We start from the raw sequence: 26,185 nt of genomic DNA on the forward strand, positions 1-26,185 counted from the left end.
GTCTGGAGGGTTATTACCTATTTCCTGTTGATGTCTTAGGGTTTTTTTTCCCCAACAAACTGTACCAAAACTGGTACTTGTGGTTGTTAAGCTCCATTTGTGACTGTTTCCAATGCTAAAATCGCTGATGTGAGCGCTGTAAAACTGGTTCTAACTCAGCACCTTTTCTGGAGGCAGGATAATAGAGGCAACAGTCAGTCAAAATGTTGAGAGCATCACGTTTAAAGATGCTTTGTCAGTTTGACTTTCAGTAACTCAGGATGACATGAACAAAAAGGCAGACTTTAATTAAAAAGTCAGGCCTTGTTTGATTTAATATTGCTCATTATATAGTTATTCTAATTCAATGCGCTACACAGATCTGCGCTTGGAATTACTACTTTCAGTCAAATCTCGCAACTCATGTTTGAAAACTTTCACAAACATGGTTAGTCTTTTAATATTGCCAGGTGGTGTTAATAAATCTGCTTAAAATTGTGTGTACAACCAGTCAGGATTCGACCGGGTGCTCTCAGCCACTGACTGTTGTTCAAAACGGGATTAATGAATTAATCTGGTGATGTTAAAATACCTACTTGTGAGGATTAAGGGCTAAATACTGTGATGTTGTCATCCAGTTCAGTGATCCTTCACAGAAAATCAAATTACAACATAGGAAGAAACAACATTTCACTGGAAGATATGTTTTTACTGACATAATGACTTCTAACTGACCTCGCTCCTCAGTCGTGGAAAACTAAATCTTAGGTTTCAAAGAAACCAATTAGGAACCAGGTCTTATTTAGCTTTAGAAGCCCCTTTTGGAGGTCTTCAACTCAGAGATGGCGACTAGAGTTTGATGCTTAGACTAAAGAAACTTTAGACTTGATTTAGACTCAAATTAACCCTAAAACATGTAAGGACAGCTTTAAGGGTTCTCTGTGACGTTTCTAAACATTATTTACCATAAAAAAAGTTACTGCGAGCCTTTAAATTATTTTCTTTTTACTTATTGCTACCATTAAGCAGCATTTGCATTGCAAAGGCTGCAAGTTCCCCAGTTCGAATCCTACATACTGCTACCCTGGGTCCCTGAGCAAGATCCTTAGCCCCAGATTGCTCCCTGGGTGCTGCACAGTGGCAGTCGACTGCTCCTTAAAATGGAGCAGCCTTAAAATGCATGGGGAAAAAAAAAAGATTAGAGTGTACAAAGTTGCAGTGATTAATAAATGAGTTGATGATTACAGAATATAACACATAGACCACAGCTCTGATGAAGATGCACATATCCTCCAACGTCGGTGAACTGTGGGCTATTAATGGGTTACATCCGGCCGGATCCGGCCCGCCGAACAATTTAGTCCGGCCCTGTGGCTAAATGCATTATCATTATAAAAAAAAAAAAAAAAAAAAAAAAAAAAATGTTTTTTTTTTCCTTTTTTCTCCAGTGTCCTGTCTGGCAGTGTGGCAATAAGTTGCCACAAAGAGCTCATCAGATTTGACTTTCACAAGTGGACAAGATAAAAGGAAGAGAATGATAAAACAATTATTGAAAAAAACATGTACTTCGTTTAATTGAAAATATGCAGTTCCTATATTGTCCACGAGGGGCGCTGTGTTTTAATTAGCAGATTTAGCTTCAGGTGTGGAAAAATTCAAATCATTTCTTAATTTTTATCTGTTTGATGTATTTTGTCATGCAAGAAAGTGTTTTTAAGTTCCAAAAAATGTGAATAAATGTTTTTCAACATTGTATAATCACTGTGATCAGTTCTTATGCATAATGCACAAGTAAATGTTTAACTGAGTAAAAGTATTGTTGAAATTGCACATACTTTTCTTAAAAACGCTGAGGTTATTCATAATATATTGTGTAAAAGTGAAATTAACTTAATATAAAAATCAACAAGTCCACATTTATTAGTTCTATTTAATCTTGCAATGAGTTTACTCATGTGGCCCTCTTGAGATCAGATTAAGCTGTATGCGGCCCCTCAACCAAAATGAGTTTGACACCCCTGGGTTAGACCAACCCTCTCAAACTGAACTCTGTTTTAAATGACTTCACGTCATTTTAGAAGAAAGCAGAGTCAACTTAGCTTGAACGTCTTGTTCCTTCGGCGACATCGCAAACTTCAAAATAAAACCACTTCCTGTTGAAATTATTGAGAAATCTGACACTAGCAGGATGTTTCTAACATTCCTCTGACAAAATAAAGGCATGTTTCTATGTTTAGTGGGGTGGATATTATATTGCGTTCGTTTTCAAAACAGCTCATGCTAATGTTGAATTTAGTAAAGAAGGAGTTGTTTTAATTCTTAACTACTACTAAATTCTGTTGTTTTAGGCAGACTACGTAAATCAAATGGGACAATGTTAATTTCAGACTTCAGACTGTAAATTGTGCCTCAAAGACTTGACTTGGTCTTAGGACAACTGACTTGAGGACATGTCTACTCTGACTCCTGCACTGCACAAACAGATTTAAAAATAAGTAAATGTGCTTAAAATTAGTGTTTTTGTCCTAGATGTGGGCAGGTAAATAAGATTATTTGCCAATATAATGAGTATTTTGACCCTTAAAATAAGATAATTGGATATACTGCACTTGAAATAGGATCAAAAATCTTATTCTATTGGCAGATCATTGTATATACCTGCTCAAATCAAGGAAAAATACACTAATTTTAAGAACATTTTACTTATTTTTAGTTCAGTTTTTGCAGTGTGTCCTTCGAGGCCCCAGCCCTTATAGTTTTAGAGGTTTCCCGCACTTCTGATTTAGATGGTTAAATTCCTGCCACTGCTTTTTCATTGGTTTCTGCTGAAATCTGTTGAAATCAACTGCGTTAAAAACAGGACGGTGTCTAAAACTTTGTAGGACATTGTCCGCTGAGGTCTGGGGTTGGATCGCCCTGCTGCATAATGTCTGAGAAGATATTGTTGCGTCACTGTAACAAGCCCTGCCCCTGTATGCGCGAGTCCTTTTTCTGAAATGTTGTTGAACTGCGGCGAGTTTTGATCGACTCCTGCTTTCTGATCCATCATGTCTGCTGAGGCCTGGATGACGAAGCTTTTATCTTGTGCACTGCACAACAAAGGTTGCCTGCATTCACATTTAAAAAAAGTTGATTATGTTGTTTGTTTAATAAAAAAAAAAAAATACAGGCGGGCTAGCCCTTCTGCAGTATGACTGTAGGGTAAAAATGTGTCATAGGAATATAAAGAAGAGCCACGTGGGACCAGTGCGATTAAACAGGCAAAGCAGAATGGTCCTCTCTGTTTAAATGGCACTTCTTCATGTCCGTCACAGTGTTGACTGAGTTTGGAGACTAAGAACACGACAGAATAAGAATAGCTTCTGTCACAGAGATTTATGCCGTCTTGGAACATCCTGGAAACTAGTTTCCTGAGAAACCTTCCTCTGCCGTTCATCACAAGTTGGCTCCACAGGGGGTTGGTCTTCAAGATATATTTTTTTTCCCCCTGCTCTGCCACTTTGATTGTGCTTTATCCACCGTGAAACACAAATGTCTGCCTGTGCGGCATCGGGGTCAGCTGACGCTCAGCTCCAGATGGATGGCGCGAAAGACCGCCCCGGCCGAGTTAGGGGAGCAGGAAGAGAAGGAGGGGTATGACTCTTTATCTGTGGCCGGGGTTCTGGTCATTTTAGATAAGGGCAGTGCAAAGCTGTGTACAGACATGACGCTCAGTCTGGGTACACAAACCCAGCAACGGCCTGGCACCAAACACACACAGATCCCCTGTGAGAAAGGCCAAACGTGACAGGGAGCACAATTTCGCAGGAATGAATTAATGAAATAATAATAATAATGTCAAATGAAATGACAAACTCTCTCTCGAGAAGCCAATCTGCAGCGTCTTTCAGGCGTATTCGTCCTCCTCGGCACGTTTCATGTTGTGTTGCCTCACAACCTGGAATTAAAATGCATATTTTTTAGAGTTTGCACCGTTTAATTTACAGAACATGCTTACAACTTTTGTCAAGCAAATAACAACTAGGACACAATTATAAGAAAACCTCAGCGTGCACAACTACTCACCCCCTAATGTCCGGACTTTTTAGATCCATCCATCCATCCATCCATCCATCCATCCATCCATCCATCCATCCATCCATCCATCCATCCATCCATCCATCCATCCATCCATCCATCAATCCATCCATCCATCCATCCATCTTCTTCCACTTTTTAGAGCCACCTTTTGCGGCAATTAAAGGTGTAAGTGGCTTTGGATACTTGTGAACAGCGATCTTCAGGTCTAACCACAGATGGAACCACCGATTCCAACAGATTTACATTTTTCCCCTTAAACCAGTCAAGTGCTGCTTTAGCAGTAAGTTTTGGGTCATCGTCCTGAAGGTTGACGGTCTCAACTCAGAAGCAGGTTGACAGGTTTTGCTCAAGAATGTCCCAGTATTTAGCAGAATCCATCTTTCCCTGAGCTCAAACCAGTTTTCCAGTCTGTGACGTTGAAAAACAATCCCACATCATGATGCTGCAACCACCATGTAATGCAAATGTTTTCCTTGGTGGACGAAAAGTTAAATTGGAGTCTGATCTGACCTGAGCAAACCTCCTCCTTACATTTGTGGAGTCACCCATAGGCTTTTTGGCAAACTCAAAACATATCTTATAATCTTTAACACTAAGTAATGGCTTTTTTTTTTGGCCCCGTTCCATCCAGCTCTATGGAGTGTACAGCTTATTGTGGTCCTACGGACAGATCCTCCAGTCTCTGCTGTGGAACTCTGCAAGTCCTTTAGGGCAACCTTTGGTCTCTGTGCTGCCTCTCTGACTAGAGCTTCAAGGCAGGTAAATTTGAGGAGTGATGAAAGAATTCGTAGATGAATTCTTTCACAAACAACCAGTGCCTTACTTTTGAGTCATAACAACTTATTTAAAGCATTAAGTCTTTCTTGAGGACTGACATGGGTCAGAGGTTCTTCAAGTAGATTAACCTTGAGCAAAATGAACATTATGGAGTGCTGCTAAAGATGTGCAGGAAACCCTTAAACTAATCTCTTGTAAAGCATATTTATTGACCCTCCCCCCAAGATGGCTGTCTCTGCTGCTCCATCACTAGTCTAACAGTGGGATACAGAACTGCAGCTGTCAGAGGTGGAACATTAGTATCTGCACTGCTTTTCCAGCCTGAGTCTGTCCAGGGACACGTTGAAGGACGACCCACAGACATGACAGGGCTCCCCTTAGGCGGCATCCTCACCTGGCAATCGCAATAAAGACAAATCTTATTCAAAGAGCGTTGCCAAAATCAGCACTTCTGTCATAATCATAATACCCTAAAGATAAGATGCTTTCAGATGAATGTTTAATTTTGATTTCTCCTCATAAAAAAAAAAAGAAAGATTTCTCCACCAGTTGGATTTTTAGTGATCAGTGGACGCTGTATGAATGAATAAATTTCACTCTGATGAATTTTCTAATTATGGTTTGGCTGAACACACTGCAGTCCAATGCAAATCCCAAAAGCTCGCTAAATGTTGGATGTCCAATCCTTTTTGTGCAGCACAGTGTACATAAACTAATAAAGGCGTGTACTAGGGTGCTGCCGGATGTTTCGCTTCGTTGCTTTTTTTTGTAGGTTTTCATTTTCTGTCTGAGCGGTTCACACTGGACTTTGTAAAGTCCCTTTTTTCATTCACGTTGCATTCATATCATGTCTGTTAAGCAGCAGACGGCCTTATACAAGGTTTGTGGCCGAAATAACGCAGATCTCAGTCATGCTGATTTCTGAAGTCATTAAATGCATCTGTGGCGCTACGGAGACATCCGCAGGAAATGTTGATGTTTGTTGCTTAGCTGGTTTATTTGCAAGTGAAGCGGATAACTGTGATCCGGTCAGAGATATTTTAACACCAGTAGTGTTACCCTCGTCTGCTTACATCCCGATGAACCAGAACGATTGTCAAAAACCAAGTGGGAACAAAGGTTCTTGTGATACTTTCCCTGATCTGAAACCTTGTCATTATTGCTCTGACTGTAAATATAAGCAGGTTTAGATGAGTAGCTACTTTCTTGTAGGCATTCTTTTAACTTCATGATCAAGAGAGGAAATACTCCGCAGGTAATACACAAACTGCTAATAATAAAAATCAATCTAAAGAATCTCAAATCAAAACAACTCAATACACACTAAATCAGTCATGAAAAAACAAGCTAATCTTAGCTAAAGTTAGTTCTAAAGCAACAGGGAATGAAAATATTAGCAAGGCTAAAATAAAAGTAAAAATAAAAACGGAGTAAGTATTGCACAATCATTGATCATATGGCATATTCAGATCAAAATTACATGTTCAAATTTAAATGTTTATTCGACATATCCAACAGGTGAGGAGTAGAAGATCTTAGATTCAAAAGGCCTTTAAGACGATTGACTTTTCTCTGATGATTTCTCAGAAAATGGTTTGCAGTGGATTTATGATCCGTTAAAAATATTAATACTAATAATATTTTCATTTTATTAGTACTTTAAATCAAAACATTGTACGGAACAGAATAAAACAATAACAATAAAAAATTGCTTTCAATAAAATTGAAAGTAAATACGTTCAAATCTCCAGTGATGAATATGCTTTAGTTTTTGACAGACAAGTCGCTGCTAGGCTTCCATAAACTGCAATTTCAATTATCTCAGTGAGTCCATGTAATCTTAATGAACTATTGAACTATAGCTGCTAAAATCCTTTTTTCATTCAAAAATAACCTGCTTAAGTGTGTTTTTTTTTTCTATGTTTGCTCTAAAAATCCCTCCTCTTAAAATGAAACCGGTAAACATACCCTTTACTGTATTCGCTGCATGCAGGGGCTGCCCCCCCCCACCCACGCTGCAGTTTGGGGATGATCTATGGAATGGATTTGTTGACTACATTCACATATTGACAAGCACAATGGATGCACACAGCCATTTTGTGAAGGTTGAAAGGGGCAATATGTTCAAAGTCATCCATGAGATTTCCATACCTCCAATCCTGAATGTATTCTTTCAAATGGCAGAAACAGAACAACCTTTATCTTTATCCGGCCATGAATATGTGAGCGCAATCAAGGACTTTGACTTTGGTTTCAGCACTCGCAGTGTACTGACATTTGGTATACTATGCATACATAAAAAAAACGTTTATGTTTCTTCACATGTTTTTTCATGTGAAGAAAAGAAAAAGGGAAATAGAAATATTATAGGTATCTATAAAGCAGTTATCCAACAACACAGGCTGATATGTTTCGGTTTTAACTGCCTCCACATCCCCCCTTCAGCTGGTCGCTGCATCCTCCCTGAACCTTGAGGAGGGGACTCTGGGTCTTTGGAGGGAGACTGAGGAATGTGGGTGAGAGTTGCTAAGTGAAAGCTGGTCTGGCATCTCTGATAATTCGCAGCCTCCGTGGGTGTCAGTTTGAGGCCAACACCAAGCGGAACCTTTCACAAGGCCGAGAAAGAAGCTCACGCAAACACACGAAGCAGGAGCGATCCTTTAGTAGCATCAGTCTAATGGAGTCATCGTCACGTCGGGCCTGAGATGCCCGTGATGTCCGCTGGACTCCAAAAGTGATCTTTGAGCAGTAATATTGAGGATTTATGGAAGAGTTTAAGGCAGATATTTGTTTGGATTTTAATGGAGTCATGGTTTCTTCCATCTCTCTGATGGGGTTTCAGGTTCACTTCAAGTTCATTTATAGCTTGGCAGTTTATTTATTGGAAAGCATGTGGATATGAACGTGCGCACTTTAATTCAGAACAATGTTTATCCATCATCCCTGCACAAGGTGAAGGTGTGACACTTAACGAAAAAAAAAATAGAAATAAAAGAGTTTAATTGCGCTTAGCTTTTAAGGATTTCCCATGTATTTGCATGTGCTGTGTAAAATATTAGTTTTGTTAAATGCAAATGTATAGTGTGAACTGGAGGTGAAGTAAAAATAAAGGTCAATTAGACCTTATCAATCAGACATTTATCTCCTATTATTTTTATTCCAGCAGATAAATTAGAAACCAGCATGTTTGTGTGAATCTATGGAGTTTTTCAGGCAGGACTTGGACCAGACAATAATCGCAAGCACAATATAATCATGTTGTAAATGTGAGTCAGAAAACCAGAAGGATCTGCCCGTTGCTGTTCTCGATGGCCCGGCTAATCACTATTAGCAACAGATGCTAATACTGTGAATTGCTAGCATGTATTGTTTGAATACAATGTCTCTGCATTGTCTTCAAACACTAAAGGAACAAGATGGTTCACATGCAGTTGTCTAGACTTGATGATATAAACTCCCAGAAGTCCAAATAAACAGCTCAGTATTTCAGCTGTTAAACTCACGGCAGCCATTTTGGATATTGGGCTTAGGGATTTCAGAGAAACCCACTTTTTTCTCGCCTGAATCCAGACTTCTTTATTCTTTTCCCAACTTAGAACTTTGAGATCTACTTCTATCAAGCAGTGGAAATGTTTATGGATGTCTATTTTTTTCTGATAATGCACAAACAATGGAAATGTTTGACAACCATTCATGTCGTGCATGTTCTCAGGCAGAATAATGGAACTAAACTGAAGAACAGGCCGCTAATCCCTGCACGGTGTCTCCTGAGCTAAGGAAACATATTCCTCTCACCTCTTTTTTCCCTTCTGACACCTGTGGCGCTGCACATAAACGAGAGCCGGTGGGATAAAAGGGAAAACCTGCTCTTGTGCGACGTTAACACGCAGAAACGAAGCGAAAACCTTTTTATCGTCTTGAGATTGGGTCATTTTAGATGAAAATTGAGATGAAACTGGGTCAAGATGAACAACAATCGTTCAGATCCTACTTTCAGACAAAGGCTTTTGCTGGTTCGGACTATGTCTTTGGTTTATTCAATGCACTTTAAAGTTAATGACTTTTCTGGCAAATACCCGGCTTTAACTTTAATGTAGTATCAGTTTGCGGAAATACCTGACCTCAAATGAGCGGTATAGGGGACAAAACGACCTGATCAGCCCATCCCTGATTAGCATCTATTTATTCTGACCTTTTCCTTCTATTTGAATATAGTTTTAAATACTGCCGTACAAAACCAAAACTCATAAAAACAGAAATGCTGAGGGGAGAAAGCGCTCAATGGTCCTGATGGTAGAATCAGAGTTGTGGAAAATAGCGGTGGGTTTGTCACTCCTTCCCTGCCTGTGACCCATTCCTGACGTGAAAACATTGATTATAGCGGCGCTAAATAATGGCATTCTGATGCAGCACATTAGTTTAGGTTCTTTTTTGTCTCCTTTGAAAGAGCTGAACATTGTCACTTGCCCAAGCTCTCCCACTCACTCCCCAACTTTGAATAGGGGCCGGATGGCCTTAAAAGTCCATGTTTATAGACTCACTGTCAGGATTGTGGACTTCATGGTGAAATACATGAGCGCTGTGTTAAATTCATCACGAGGAGGGGAGAAAAATTATAAATATATTATTAAAATCTTCCATTTGCTCTCTGTCAGGCTCACCTGATTGCACTGCTCTGGTGCTCTTGCTTCACGTGGCCAGATTTAGGCGTAGAAGGTCATGAGAGTGTTGGGTTACAAAAAATAGAACAAAAAGCCCTACATCTGTACGAGACACAAATGAAGGAAGTCTTACTTCTAATCTAGATTTCTAGTTGTATTATCACCGTGCTGGATGTTTGGTTGAAACCATAAAGGGTTTTTGTTTTCCGATCTGTGGTCTCCTCCCTTGCAATGAACCTGGAGCTAAAAATCATAGCTTCCTTCATTTTTTTCAGTCTCGGTTTAGCAACAATTACAGTCACAAATATAGTGATTATTTGAATAACACTGTGGGAAATTGTCTAAATACCAGGTTCTGAACCTCTTCCTCACTTTTATTTATTTATTTTTTGCATACTTACCATTCTGTCAATAATATTTTCCCTATCTATTTCTGCCTTTTTTTGTTGCTTCATTTACATTTGTTAACTGATCAGCAAATGGATTTTTATGTCAGACAAAGGTAGCCTTAGTAAAAACAAAAGAAGATTCCAATGATGATTTTAAAAAAAACTATCCAAACCAACTTGGTCATTATGCACAAATAGACTAAATATGAAACACTGGAGGATGTTCCCAGGAATGGCCAGCCTACCAAATGACTCCAAGAGTCACAGAGGATCAGGTTTATTTGGATAGATTTTTTTATGTTAATTAATGAAATCATCATTACAAAAGAGCATTTTCTATTTACTAAGGTTACCTTTGTTCATTGTCCATCTATTGTCAATCGCCGCTTATCCTTGCAGGGTTGCGGGGGGGCTGGTGCCTATCTCCGGTGGCGGGGTACACCCTGGACTGGGTGCCAGACAGAAACACCCTCACCCTCGTTGCTTTAAAAAGAAACAACAGAAATCATTGAGTCATGGCTGGATTATTTTCAGAGAAAACCATGTACATATACACGGATACATAAAGACAATCTGGAGAAACCCAACTAGCCTGACAGTCCTGATTTTGGACTGTGGGAAGAGGCAGGAGTACCCAGAGAGGACACACGCATGCAAGAGAACGTGCAATATCCATGCAGAAAGACCCCAAGGCAAGGCAAGGCAAGGCAAATTTATTTATATAGCACAATTCAGTACAAAGGCAATGCAAAGTGCTTTACATGATTAAAATATAGCAAATTAAAACAGAATAAAAGCAAGTAGGAATAAAATGCAGATAGAAAATAGAACAAAAAAAAGTGGTGATTCAGTTTAAGTAGAACAGTCAAAGGCAATCCGAAACAAATGTGTTTTTAATCTTGATTTAAATAAACTCAGGCTTTCCGCATCTTTACAGGATTCAAACCCAGGACCTTCTTGGTGCAAGGCAACGGTTCTACCAACTGTGTCACTGTGCAGCACCTCAAGTGTGACAAAAAGGAATTACCACGCAAGAAGGGGGAAAACACTTCTGCATGGCGGTTCTGTGGAAGAACCTGTGGAAACGGCAGAGCTTGTAGTAGAAAGATCCAAACGCAGGCAGGTTCGAGGGTTCAATTACGTTTCATTAATGTAAACTGGGATTTGAAACAATCCAAGCAATGATGGGCAGTCAAGCAGAAAGGGGACTAATCACAAATAAAAATTAAATGTGCTGATTCAAAAAAAAAAAAAAAATTTAGAACCTATAAAAGGAAACAGGAAGCAAATTGTTTTTAGGAAATCAAAACAGAACAAAATAAAACACATAAAAAGGTTTAGGAGAAATCAATATAATGGGATGATAAAAAAGTGACAGGAATGTAGAATAAAAACCAAGAGAGAAATAAGAGACCCCCTACACAGACACACTGTTCGTGGGTTTGTTTGCGCGTACAGCAGCTTTGCAGGACTTGTTGTGAGAAGAGGTGGTTATTGATTCTGCAACTCATCAATACGGCCGTGCAGATCATTTATCGATTAAGCTGGCATATCCTCTCTAAACTGTTGAGGGGGGGGGGGGGGGGCTTCTTTGTGACAAAATGCACTTTAATCTATGCTGCAGAATAGCCAGTATTACCGCTGCTTCTCCTGTCCTTTTTGGAGTTTAGAGCAGCTCTTACGTAAGACCATTTTGATATCCAGGGATTAGGGCCTCTCCACAGACCAGCCGGTTGGCCACTTCCACCCGCGTCACCCCCTGGGCGAAACGACAACTGCTTCTTCCACCGCAGGAAAAAAAAAACAAAACAAAAAACATTGATACACGATTCGTTCTCATGCTCACAAAGCGATCACCAGCTTGACGTAGACGACACGCCGGACAGACGAGAGGTTTTAATGGCGCGGAGGAAAAAGGCGGACAGAAGTCAAGATTAATGAGTGTGCTGTTGAGCGCAGAGGAAGTGAGCAGGTGTGCTGGCCAGCGCCGGGCAGGTAGCAGGTAAGCGCTGCCAAAGCCTGAGCTCCTGAAGAGGTGGAGTGCTGCTGCATAAACACAGGACGCGGCTGTGTGCTCGGCAAACCCACTCGTCCGTGCCCTCTTAAGGAAAGCAAGCAATTACTTTGAGGCCGGGAAAAATTGCACGCAGGCTCGTGGCACCAGTCCATGCTGATGCATGCTTGCTGTCGCTGCAGGATTTTGCATATGGAAATAATAAAAGCCATCTCTGCACGAAGAAGCCGTCGCTCGGCTGTCCGCACGCACAAACGTCCACCTGGAATCGGCCTGCGGCGCTGCAGGTTTCGCTTTAGTGTCGTGGCTGCTTTTTGCTTGAACAGTAAGAGTAAAGTAAACAGTGCTGAGCGCTCTGAGCCATCTGCCTAATGTCGCTGTGGCCCATATCAGCCCCCCCCCCCCACACACACACACTCACACTCTTCCTACCCTTGTCATCCTTGTGTTTTTTCCTTCCTCGTCCCGCTTCTGTTCGTACCACTTATTTCCTTCCTACCCTCGACAGCTGTCGTTCTTCAGTTTTATCTGCCTTGTCCATCATGCTGCAGTAGTTTTTCCTTTTATAATCCACTTTTTGTTTACTTTCCTTGTAAACTTGTTTCTGCATCGGCCATCTGTTTCTATTTTTGCTTCTGTTCCACACCGCTGCTATTCTTCAGATTCATACGTCCATGCCACTTTTTTACTCCCCCGTAAGCAGTTTTTTTCATTTGATTTGATTTGATATCGTTGTCTTTTGTGTTTACCTTTGTTCTTTCCTACAACAACGTCTGCGAAAGAGAATAAAGGAGCAGGATATTCACAGGCTGAAGGACAGACACTATGTTTAGAGATGCATTTCCAAAGTGGGCTTAATAATCTGAAGCATGTGTAATTTTAGACTCCAGACTTGGTCATGGAAAACATTCCTGTAAAAATGAAAAAAGAGTAATGAGAGGTTATAGGTTGAGTGCATTGTACAGAAGAAAATGTTTTAATTCAAGAACAGAACCATATTATACGTGTTTTGTTTCATAAAACATAACAACCTCTTCCCATGATGTCAGCTAGTTGAGTAAAACTTTCCCAACTCTAGTGTAAAGTGTACGGTTTGACGAGTTAAATAAAAAAATAAATAAAAACACTTAGCAGTTTTACAAATAAGTTTCTGATAATGCAAAAAATGCTGTATTTATAAAGGGCCTTGCAAAATAGGAGAACTTAAACGTTTTCATATTTTGTCTCATTAAAACCACAAAACGTCCACGTGTTTAATTGAGGATTTACACAAAAGACCAACATAGAAGAACTGTGAAGTAGAAGGAAAAGTGATACATGGTTTTAACATTTTTTTAAAAGAGAACGTTAAAACTGCCATTTTATGTTATTAGTGAGCCTCACTAGTTCTTTGTTTCTTTTCTTTTACTGCAAAAAACAACTGTGAGTCTTTTACGGTATGTCTGTACCAGCTTTTCGCATCTAGAAACTAAATTGTTTTCCTGTTTTTCTTTGCAAAAAAAAAAAAAAAGGAAAAAAAAAGGCCAAGGTTAGTTTAAATGGATGGTGGAATGTAAATATCACTTTTCACACCCGGCTCAGTTAGAGTTGACGCTTTGATGTTCACCGCTCCTGCACCTCCGCCCAGTCGTAATCCATTTACAGTGTGGAGCAGGTTTGTCTTCCATGATTGCCCTGTATCTATCTCTGTCCACATTTCCGCATTTCCATCATGTCAGATCAGATTTCTTGTCTTTGCTGAAGAAAGGCATGATGCTGCTACCACCATGTAACATGTTCTGGATATTGGGTTCAGGGTGATGCAGAGTGTTCGTTTTTGTCAGAAACAATGTTTTGCATGTAGACAATAAAGCTCCAGTTTGGTTTCTTCTGACCAGAAGACCTTCCCTTGCATATTTGCTGCATCCCCTATATGGCCTGTTGGAATGATAAGAAATCAGACGCTGATAGACTCTACTTGCTAGATGACTTCTGAAAGCAAATGTTTAGTTTGGGCTGATTTTTATTTAGCAGCATCAGAGAGCAGGGGGCTGCTGAAATTAAATGCACATCAAACGTTTCAGGATTTTGTTTGTAAAACACGTAGAAAACCACGCACCGTCGTTGTTTTATGGCACCATTACTGTATGCAACTCTTTTTCCTCAGTGGAAGATTGTGGTTTTCACTGCAATATTGTCTGCCTCGTGAAAATGTAACCTTTGCAATTTAGAAACCAATTTCATTTTTTTAAGAAAATACATTTATTGGCCATGCAAAAATGAGCAAAAAGCCTTGAAGGGACCCAGTCATGTATTTTGACCATAAAAAGAAAACATAATTGCGTTGCTCCTCTTCACGAACTGCTCTCACGTTTATTATCAACATCAATAATTTATTAAATTTCCTCAAATCCATGCGGTGGTTTTGTGTCTGACTCAAACGTTTTGCTTTAGCTGTAACAGAATACAGACCAACACCTTGGATGGAGCAAACACGAGACTAAAGAGGACAACGCAAGGAAAATCCAAATGCATGCACTCCAGACGCCTCTCATCAGTTAGGCCTTTTGTGATAATAAGTAACAGTAATATGTCATCAAAGGCATGTGCACGTGCAAGCTTGTTATTTTGGGTGGGTATCTATGTTGGTTAAATAACTTTTAGCTACAAAATAACAAAACAAAATTTAAAACTGGCCGGGCCATTCGGTTCCATGAATGACAGACCATATCTAAACCGAGTTACAGAAACGTTTGCCAATTAACTTTAAAGACGCCTTTGCTGGATGGAATAATACGTCAGAATGTAATCTACCGTTTAGTGAGAGCCGACCAATGTTTTTTTTTTTTAGGTTTATATGTTGTATCTTATCTTTGCAGCTGCATTATAGTCTACTGTATAGTGTCCTCACCTGTGTGCATTCCCCTTTTCACCCAGTAGAGGTCATCGTGACGCTCTTAGCTGACAGGAGCTGCAAGAAAAAGTAGAAGCAGAGTCTCCAGGGTGAAACATCAGAGGCCCCTGACAGCTGACAACCTTGTCGTTGCTCCTGTTAGAGTTTAATCCGGGCTGTCCCCCCCCTCTGCCGCCCTCTCAGCCTCCCCCAGTGTCCACATGTGGCCTCCGCAGTGAGGAGCGTCACGTACAGCGTGGAAACAAGGGCTTGTCTTTTAAAGGAAGTGGCCCTGCGAGGGGTCGGCAGCTGTTCCCACGATGCGAGCTGAAGGTTTTTATTGTACGCTGGAGGTTGCCCTGTCTCGTTATCATATTAAAAACCCGCAGACGCTTCCAAGCAGACTGCAGCGTGGACGCTTGCTATAAAAATGAGTATGGGCTTAGCGGACCGGAGCCCACAAACGGGCTCCGTTTCTTCTTAAAAGGAGCGTGTGTGTGTGTGAGCCACAAACACAAGAGTGATACAAGTGAAGGATGCCTCAGATATTCCTGCATGCGAGTTGAAAGGAATTGCAGCGATAAGGAGAGGAGTATGTAACAAAGTACATTGTGTGTGCTGGAAAACTAATCTTATGCAGATATGCTGATATACAGTGCCTTGCAAAAGTATTCATATATATATATATATATATATATATATATATATATATATATATATATATATATATATATATATATATATTCATAACCTTTTACTTTTTTCACATTACAAAGACAAACTTTATTGTAATTTGTTGTAGTTAATGTAATTGGCCAATTAATGACGTAGAGTGAAATTAAAATACATTATGTTTTACAATGGAAAACATGGGAAATGCTAACACTGTCTATCACTCCGAACATACAATGATACAAGATAGAGGCAGCGTCATACTCTGGGAATTTGGTTCTTCAGCTGGAACAAGGAAGCTTATCAGCCTCCATTAGAAGATGGATGGATGGCGCTCGCTGGAGGGCAATCACATTATTAGCCATACACAGACATAGAGGGCAATCCTGGAAGAAAACTAGCTAGAGGCAGCAGAAGTTAAGGAAGAAAGGGGTTAAGAAGCACAATAAGTCTAAACACGCGGCGAAAGCTGGATGGGAGTAGTTTAGAGCAAAGGTTCATTCATGTGTTACAGGATCTGAACTCTAGATCTGAATCAAGTTGAGAATCTGTGGCAGGACCTGAAAATTGTTGACAGAGTTTGAGCTGCAAAGTGGATTGAGACAAAGCTCCAGTCTGTAGATGTGTACAAGTGGTAGAGAAGCACCATAAAGATTTGCATCTGTAATCACAACCAACGGTGGAGCTAGAGAATGTTTCGACTCAGGGAGTCAATGAATGCGTATGCCACCCGTAGTTTTCAGATTTCTGTTGGTCTGTCTACTAAAAACCCAATAAAATACACACAATGTTTGTGGTAAATTGTCAAATTTTGGAAAATGTTTGTACTTTTCAATAGTTTTGGAAAGACACTGTATTTTACCTAAGAGCTACACCATGAATGTCCATTTAGTGCACATTAAAGATATTTTGAAATACAGATATTCTCCAAAGTCTTCTGGTTAACATCATAATAAAACAATAAAAAAAAACTACACAGGCAACTTTGAATAGATTCTTTATAGAACAACAACCTCTTCCCATAGAAGAGAATAGAACTTTTGTACTTTATATTTTTTTGTGACCGGGGCTGTCACTTGTCGATGCAATTGCATGTGTGTGCACAGAAATCCTGACAAATTTGGTTCAGACTCCATCTGCATGCAGACATGCAGGAATTATGTTTCACAGAGACCTTCCTGGCTAAATAAAGAATTAAAAACAAAGCAATGGAGATGCAAAATAAGTGTTTTTTGTGTGGTGGCCTTTATATTTCTTAATTTGACGAAAACAGCTCAAACAAAAATTGGAGAAAAGGAAACCCCAAGGACCTCTCTTCTGAACAATTTACAGTAAATGTGCACACCTTGCAACAATAAAGGAACTCCTTGCATGAGCTCTAACATTGTTTTTGGCCACAAAGAAGTGTGAAATTTAGCTCTCAAGCTGATACAAAGAGTGTGAGAACTGGCACTTGTGACTGTATTTGGTATTTTGCTGAAGAAAAAAAACAAAAAACAAAAAGAAAAAAACATATTTGACACATTTTCCAAGTATTTTAATCTTCCCAACCTCCCACTAGCTTTATGGTCATGAGTTTTATAGATTGTTGTAATTTAAGCCTTAAACTGCAATCAACTTTGATGAGATTTAACGTTTATTAGGCGCAGCAAATGGAGAAGCGTAAATACTTTTTTCCCAGTGATATATTTGGTTAATAAGACGGATAAATGTCAATGAGGATCAGACAAACTAAAGGGCCCCCATAATTAGTTAAGCTATTTTAACAGTTATTGCAGGCTGCACATGCTGACTGATCTGCTCTTATTACATTTGATCGAATCATAATCAGATCTTACAGAATGTGACTGCTGACTTATGACCAACGGCCAACAACTGATTCATTTAAAGGAGATTTATGGAATAAATTCTGGAAATTTATTTAATGTGTTAGCCCATAAATAACTTAATAAATCTTTGTTGTAAATTAACCCTGAATGACAGGGCAGAACAAACCTCATGAGTTTATGACTATGCTATAATATGAAATGAGAATTGGTAAATCCTATCTGCATTGATAACATTAGGCTTGTCTCAATGTTAACATTCCTAATGTTTAATATGTATGTATATATATATATATATATATATATATATATATATATATATATATATATATATATATATATATATATATATATATATATATATACAGGCCTGTCTCAGAAAATTAGAATATTGTGATAAAGTTATTTATTTTCTGTAATGCAATTAAAAAACATGAAATGTCATATGTAATGTAATGAATCCAGAATGTATGACATTTCCTGTTTTTTAATTACATTACAGAAAATAAAGAACTATATCACAATATTCTAATTTTCTGAGACACTCCTGTATATATATCTCACAGGAAACTACATACAAATATATATAAAATTGTGAAAAGAGAACCTGCAAAATCCTCATCCTTCTTCCTCTGCTCTCTCCAGGTGAGTGCTAATGTCCTCATCTTCCTTTGCACCAACATCATCGGCATCTGTACCCACTACCCGGCGGAGGTTTCCCAGAGACAAGCTTTTCAGGAGACCAGAGGGTACATTCAGGCCAGGCTCCACCTGCAGAGGGAGAATCAGCAGCAGGTACAACTCCATCAGGACACCTTCTTCCCCAACGCATTACATGCACCATGAATCAGTTCAAGCTTATTGTGGCCTTTATTTCCTAATTTATGAAGATCAATGTGTTTATTTTTTTCATTTTAAAGAGTGGAAAAGGGGCATCAGTGTAACAGTGTGCATTTTTAAGACCCATTTATGCTCCTGTCTTGTCCGACTGTTTCTAACAATGTCAGGCTCTCGTGTTTTTTTGTGCGTTTATTAAGTTGTTGTTAGGTATGGTAATCACCAGAGGGCAGTTCTGAGCCAGCTTCCAAATTCAGAGAAAAATAGCACAGTGACGATGGTGGAGGACATCCAGACACAAAATACATTCTCAGAAAGCCGCATTAGACTGAGGTGGTCTGTGCGTGCGGCCATTAAAATACAGCGCATCACGTGGATGGAGAAGTTCTGTAATGGTACTGTTCTTCTTCCTTCCTCTTCAAGATCGCACGTGAGTTATACTGCGCCTCGCCACCCACCCCCCAATTACTGGTGGTGTTGCTCCATTTTGGTAGCCAGATGGATGTCGTTCCACACGGCTCCGCACAGCTCCACACATCCATCTAGAATTGCTGCCATTGGGAGGGATTTCAATACCGCATAAAATGGACGAGCCAATTAGGATCGGAGGGCGGGAGTTTCGTAGATGAGTCGTATCAGAGAAGCAACTGTTTGGATTCAGACGACAATGGCGGCTCACAGCGAGGAAGCAAGCGGTAACATTGATGCTGCTATTTCATCTACAATCTACCAAATATTAATTCTTTAAAAGAACACGACTTTGAAAGCTGTTGTTAGTGGAAACGATGTTTTCACCCTTCTCCTGACCGAGTTTGGCAAAAGCTTGATCTTCCAAATGGCTCTGCTGGCTCCACCTGTCTGTCAGTAAAGGTGACAGACAAGTGGTTTATCCAATCATATGCAAGGATTTTTGATAAGGCCCCTCCTTCTGAAATACATCTCCAATGGAGCAATCCCAGATGGATGTGTGGAGCTCTGCTGAACGAAATCCATCTGGCGAGAGTCAGGTTACCGTTTTGGTGCACATCCACCAGCTTACTGATGACGGACTGAAATGTGCACAAAACGACCACAGAGGACTTCTTCTGTGTGCGTCTGCAAATTAAACTTTGAGCATAAATGGGTTTTTAGACATTAGCCGAAAAGCAGAAAGTGAGGGATTACCAACTGAAAGTTACCAAACAGTGAAACAACTAAAAAAATCAAGCATAATATTTATTTTATAGGAAGAGTTAAAGGTGTCCATAATAACACCGTGATCAAATTAGATTCAAAATCTTTCAAAAATTTTCAGTATGGGAATTTATCACATCAAAATTGCAAATAAACAGTCCAGTTTTGTTCTGATACTCACTGAAAGCATAAATAATAATAATAATAAAAACATTGTTAGATCCAAAAAGAAATGTATTTTCAAAAATGCCATAAACCATACGTGGTTCAAGTGAACATTTTAAAACAATTACATCTAGCAATTTCTCATCTAGCAATATGTTTATGTACAAAGCCCATTTGCCGTACTTTGAAGAGTGCAGATATGTTATAGTAAAAGCATAAATACTGTAAATCTGGTCAACTGGTTCCAAACTCATCTACATCTTGCAAAAATGCCTAAATAATGGTGGCATCCCCCAAGTGCTACCTGATAAAATAATAATATAATATCATATAAGATAAGATAAGATGACATAATCATCTGTCTTGTTTATTTGATCAAATGTTGTAATTTCTTTACCCGTCCCGCAATATCCTCAAGTTGCTTGGGGAATAGATGGATTTGGTTTCCTGCTCTGAGTGACGATGATACATGTAATATTTATCTTAAAAAAATAAATATATGTTTTTAAGGATGAAGAGTCAAGAGAGACGGTGATGTCACAAACCGTTCATGGGTTGGTGAGGGCTCGATGTAGCAACAATAAACATGTCATGAGAAAGTCCCCCTGTCATTCTTCATCATAATCCCACCTGACACAAACGTAGCCAAGTTTTAATCAGACCGGGTTAACCTGAGTAAATAAAAAAATGCATTTATTTAGGAAAAGCAATATCAAATGAAACCTGCCCTCTGTGTTAAAAAGTAATTACCCCCTAGCCTAGTTCATGGCTGGCTGTGCCACACTTTGACAGCAAGAGCAGCCATCAAGGGTTTGTAAAATTCGGCGGTGAGTCTTTTAGATTGCTGTGGAGATATTTTGTCCCTCTCTTCTTTGCAGAAGCATTTTAATTAAGCCACATCGGGGGATTTTTATAGCATATTTGATCGGATGGATAGTCTCTCTCTCTCTCTCTCTTGGTCTCCCAGTCATGAACACTAATCTTAACAACAACAACAAGCGAGGTCTGCAGCACTTTAGTTGTGTTTTTCAGGGTTGTTCTGTGACCTGCTGGATTTGCTAAAATGAACTCCCACAAAGTGTGGTTATCTACAATAAATCCATAAATCCTGGGAACAATTTACTTTTTCATAACGAGAAAGGTTGATTTAGATATCTTTTTTTTCCTTTTTCAAATTAAATCATAATTTGATGTTTCTGCATTTAGGATGGGGCAGTTTAAGACTCACAGGATCATAACCTTGAATAGAAAATGGGCACTATTCCAATTTGTACCTATACATTAGTGGTAATCCCCCCTCCCTCCCTAGGCCTTTCACCTGGACATGTTTAACTCTCCATGCCAAACCGTATGATATAGATGATAATAAACATTAGTTGAAGGATAGTTTTCAAACTTTACATTTAAAATCATTTTATTGTGAATAGTGGGCTAAATGTGAGAATTTAGGGTGGCACAAGGGAACTACAGGATGTACTGAATGTAAGTATTGACGCATGGTAGGTACAAAATGCCCTGCTGCTGAAAAACAAAACAAAAACTGCAAAGCTTAAAAATGGCAAAAGGGGTGAAACAATCACCAGCTAAAAAAATAAAATCACAATGTCTAAAAGTTTAACATATTTTTGTTTGTTTTAGGATTTTGAGGCATTAGCTGCCTTTACTTGCCAATTTTCTGGCAGGAAAGGCGTAGCGAGAGAAAAGCGAGAGAAATGTAGCAAAGAGTCCGGGACAGCTGGGTCGAGCACCAGTCAATTTGAGCAAAAATAAACACAATTTGTACTGTTACTCTTTCACATATGTTTTTAAAAAGTACAGCTAAAATATTTCTATATATGTATATTTTTTGAATGGAATTTTTTCAAAACAGCTGAATTTTTCTTTATATAAGGGAAGGCCAAGTGTTTTAATCTGCTTTCCAGCAGTGCACAGCAACAGGTGGGGGAGGGTCAGTACTGTGTTACTCTACAAACTAGGAGAAAACTACAGTCAGTCCAGCATTTTCCTTGGCATCCCATAAAAAAGGATATTTTAGCGCTTTTGAAACCCAAACTTTCGAACGTCTCGGTATACTGTGATATCATTTGAGATATGCATTTCAAAAAATTAAGCTTTTAACTTCAAACTTGGACAAAGCAGCCAGTTTGTTAAAACTTTGCAAAGTTTGTCTTTGTTTCGTTCATGAAAAATAGAAATGCAGCAACTAAGGAGATTTTTTTTGTACTAATCTCTTTTTCATAATGTTGCTGTTGAATGTCTCCGGTGGAGGTCCTGAACCCACTGGTTTCTTTTTTATACAGCAAAACACAGCCCAGTGTCACACTGGGCTGTGTTTTGTAGCAAATATTACCTAAAAACAGCCAAACTAGATTCTTTACCTTCTCTGGTCGTGTTAAGTAAAGGAGCTCCGCTTAAACTATTGTGAGAAACTAAATCTCGGAAGACATTCGGACACACGAGAGCGCTCAGAGGCGTAGATTAACATCCAGACAGTGATCTTGTGAATGATACAATCTGCATTTTCTATTTCTTGTGTGCGTGTTTTTTTCCAGGAACGTCTGCTGCTTTCAGTGTTGCCAAGGCATGTTGCCATGGAGATGAAGGCTGACATCAATGCCAAGAAGGAAGACATGATGTTTCATAAGATCTACATCCAGAAACACGACAATGTCAGGTCGGCCAGCCTGTTTTGTCCCTCGTTAAAAGTGATGCAAGCTTGGAAGAGTTTATGAAACCTAAAAATCATTGCGAGATTTCATTTATTTGCACCAAAAAAAACCAAACAAACAAAAAAAAGGAAACTTGCAAGACAAAATCTTCTCCAAAATTTCGACCGGGGCTGTCACTTGTCGATGCAAACACACTCACACATATGCAGGCGCGCTCACAGCGTCAGAGGAGAGTAGAGTGGCTTGGCAGAGTGGAGGCTAATTAACACTAGAGAGGGAATACTTAATCACCCGCGGCCAAGATAAGATAATCCCCAAAGATGGAGAGCTTCAGCACACATTCAATTACAGCCCTGAGCGCACGCACACACACACACACACGCACACACACGTTACAGTCACACAGAAGTCCTTCAGCTGACTTTAAGGTCAGACTTCACGGCTCGGCCGAGGTCAGTGGTCCCGCTGACAACTAACTGTAATTCGAGCTAAAAGTTGTGGTGTCGCTTATTATGGTGGTGTAAGACCGCTTTAACTCTGCTTCTCTTTGTCTTCCCTCTGCTCCAGTATTCTGTTTGCAGATATCGAGGGTTTCACCAGCCTGGCGTCGCAGTGCACAGCCCAGGAGCTGGTCATGACACTCAACGAGCTCTTTGCCCGTTTCGACAAGCTGGCATCGGTAAGGAGGCGGAGCGTTGGGAAGCACCTCTTTAGGTTTCTCGTTTTTCCATTTGCATGCTAAGGTTGCGATCCTCAAACTTTTCAGGCGAAGGGAAGGGGCTCAGCTGTTTCTTTTTTTTTTTTTTTTGTACAAAAATGAAAACAAAATTTTCTGCCATTTTTACATCTTATATGTTTTTTTTAAAAAAAAGAAACAATTGAGTTGTAGCAATTTACTAAAGAACTAAAATATCTTCCTTTTAATTGTTCAAAAATAGAAGTTAAGTCAAACATATTAACCTTTGATCCAACACTGCAAACACACAATTTAGAGAGACGAATTAACCTGAGAGTCAAGATTTTGTTGAAAGTCGGAGTACCCAGAGAGAACCCACACATACACAGGGAGAACAAGCAAACAAGGTTGGGATTTGAACCCAGAACCTTGTTTTTTGCAAAGCAACAGCGCTACCAATGGTCCTGCTTGCTATCGTTTAAGTGCCCCACATTTTATTTCTGCAAAACACCCAACAGTTTGAATGGCAAGTCATTCTTTTTTTTCAGCGGTGAAACACGTTTCGCTGTGTGAACAATTAAGCCCAGCGTCTTCACACTCTTGGCTGATTTAGACTTAAGATGACTTTTATGCAACCAAGAAGGTCCTTCGTTATAAGAAAGGAAATATCTCTCGTTTTGAAAAAACAAAACAAAACGAAAACATTTGCTGATCAGCTTTGTGCGTGTTTCCGCCGAAATTCAGGTTGAACATCTCTTTTCCATCACCCTAATCATTAGCTCCCTCTGTAGAACATCGAATAGTCAGTACTCTGGCTGACCTACTATAAAATATTAATATTACTTCCAGTAGGAAGAAACATGTTTGCTGAATTGAAAGATTTCTTTACCCTAATTAGAAAGAAACATGGATATTTCTTTTTATCTTAATTTTTATTTAACTGCCCTGAGCTCTTTTTAAAGTGCGGATTATTGGCAGAAATATATTTTCCATCATAAATTAGCTGCTGATGTCACTCTATTAATGTTTCTGGACTTGTTGCTTAATTCAAAAAGGTGTTTTTTTTTAAATAAGAAGGGACCTAAAAGGGGTTAAAACAGTCTTACAGAATTGTTTTAACAAAAGAGAAGGAGCTGGTGAGTTAAGAGGTTTGAATAAATTGTCAAACATCCATCATCAGAAGAACAAGGAAAGCTTTCTGTATTTCTGCGTGAAGCTTTGGATCAGGCTGAATGCTGAGCTCAAGCAATGTCCAGACATTATTATTTAATTAAATTATGGTATAAAAATCATTACTAAAACATTTCTTCTCATTATTGCTGCTTCTATTGGTAATGGTACTGTTGCTTATATGTAAATATAACGTATCATATAGTATTTGCACATATGTAAACCATGTTGGGAGATAGTTTATAACTTGTTGGATATTGCTAAGGCATTTCTTCATGTAACCGGTAACAGATCAGTGTGAAAGTTGTGTCTGGTAAAAGGCCGGGTCACTATAAGTTGATACCCGTGAATATGTACACCTTTTCTTTTTTTTACAACATTGCCCTTTTTGTCTTATATTGCCCTTTTTTTTCTTCCTTTCTACTTCAGTTTTTAACATTGTGTATATGTTGACACGTATTCAAACATAGATAATAAAATCTAAATAAAAATCTTAGGCTTTCAGCTGTCAGATACAAGAGACAAACATTTTTTTTTGTTTTTTGTTACCCTTCGTGCTAACTTTAACATCCAGTCATCTGTCCTCGTCTCTTTATGTCCTCCTCCTTATGAGGTTCACATTCGTGCGGCGTCAAACGTAGAAACACACCAGAGTACCGATGCTTGCTTCATTACTGCACAAACTGGTTCTGTATTCGATTTCAGGCAAGACCGTCTCACGTCAGAAGAACTTTTCTCTACAGACATAATAAACTTCTTGTCCCCTGATGGCCATATGTCGGCAGGCTAAACTGTTAGCTGGACAGGCTGTCTTGTCGCGCATTGTCCCTTCACTGTGAAAATGCTGATTTTTTTCATGGTGTAAAGTGGAAAGGAGTATGGGTGGCAACACTGGAGTACTACGCATTAGTTCCACTTGCAAATAATTAAATAAAATCAAACAAATAAATATAAGGAAGCGTCTGGTGCCCCATCTGTCATGATTTAGGGCCCTCGCTTTCTTAATCGCTGTGCTGATGAAACACAGATTTAAAACTGTTTAACGTATAAAAAATTTTTTTACGCCCTGGAAACATTTCTCTCTATATTTTTTGCATTTATTTTCTCTTTGTGGCACTTCTTGTCTCTTAGGAGAACCACTGTCTGCGCATCAAAATTTTGGGGGATTGTTACTACTGCGTGTCAGGGCTGCCGGAGCCCCGCGCCGACCACGCCCACTGCTGTGTGGAGATGGGCGTCGACATGATCGAGGCCATCTCGTATGTAAAAGAAAAAAAAAACCTAAGGACCTAAGTTGGTTTGGCTTTACTCTGCGCAGCTCGCTGATGTGCCCGTGTCTGCAGGTTGGTGCGTGAGGTGACGGGGGTCAACGTAAACATGCGGGTCGGCATTCACAGCGGGCGTGTCCACTGTGGCGTGCTGGGACTCAGGAAGTGGCAGTTTGACGTGTGGTCGAATGACGTCACGCTGGCCAATCACATGGAGGCGGGGGGCAAAGCAGGGTGAGGGGGAAATCACGTTTACAGCTTGTGTGTTATAATCAGTTAGGTTGCTGAGTAATCCGTCAATAATAAATTATATGGAGGTATATTTTTATTGACTTTGTTATTTAAATGTCATGTCTCTAGTGAGAAAAACACATTAGCCTCTCACTGGATTAGAATGATATGGAAATGTGTCATGATTAAAGTATTTAAATTCATCCTGATCATCAAAATGATCACATTCTGTTAAAAAATGGCCTCAAACTATTAAAGTTTTGGAGTAATAGGCCTATTTCTGGGACTACATTGAATTATAACTGTAGAAATATCAACATTATTGGCATTGATTCAAGTTTGCACAACTAAACTCTTTGTTCCAAAGACAAAGTAAGCCCATATTTACATCCATGTAACAGTTTGTTTTGTTTTAGTGGTATCATAAGCATTTATGATGACCTACTGTACATTTGCTCAGTTCTTTACGTCTCCTACGCAGTGAAAGCATTAAGCTTAGTTGTTAAATCACATCCGGTCTTAATGAGGATCAAACTTCATCTCTAGACTCTCAGGAGGTTGTGGTATGATCTGCAGACCCATTCAATAAATTAGTTCGTCTGTCTCAGCAACTCACTTCAATAAGGGAACCATATTATATTGATTAATTATACACATACAGCTGTTTCCAAGCCTTTATTTCTGTAAATTTTAATGACTTTCTGCTTACAGCTAAAGAAAACCTGA

At 39.3% G+C, this 26,185-nt stretch overlaps 1 protein-coding gene across 1 annotated transcript in view; it reads left to right on the forward strand.

Moving 5' to 3' along the window:
• Positions 1–26,185, forward strand: part of LOC105928589 (adenylate cyclase type 6) — a 69,226-nt gene that overhangs the window by 24,721 nt on the left and 18,320 nt on the right. The window contains exons 4-8 of the mRNA XM_012865926.3: positions 17,916–18,065; positions 21,998–22,119; positions 22,682–22,793; positions 25,092–25,219; positions 25,304–25,462. Coding sequence (XP_012721380.2) covers positions 17,916–18,065; positions 21,998–22,119; positions 22,682–22,793; positions 25,092–25,219; positions 25,304–25,462 — 671 coding nt within the window. The remainder of the gene's footprint in view (positions 1–17,915; positions 18,066–21,997; positions 22,120–22,681; positions 22,794–25,091; positions 25,220–25,303; positions 25,463–26,185) is intronic.

Source organism: Fundulus heteroclitus, chromosome 1 (assembly GCF_011125445.2).
Source record: "Fundulus heteroclitus isolate FHET01 chromosome 1, MU-UCD_Fhet_4.1, whole genome shotgun sequence".
NCBI classification, from domain to species: Eukaryota; Metazoa; Chordata; class Actinopteri; order Cyprinodontiformes; family Fundulidae; genus Fundulus; species Fundulus heteroclitus.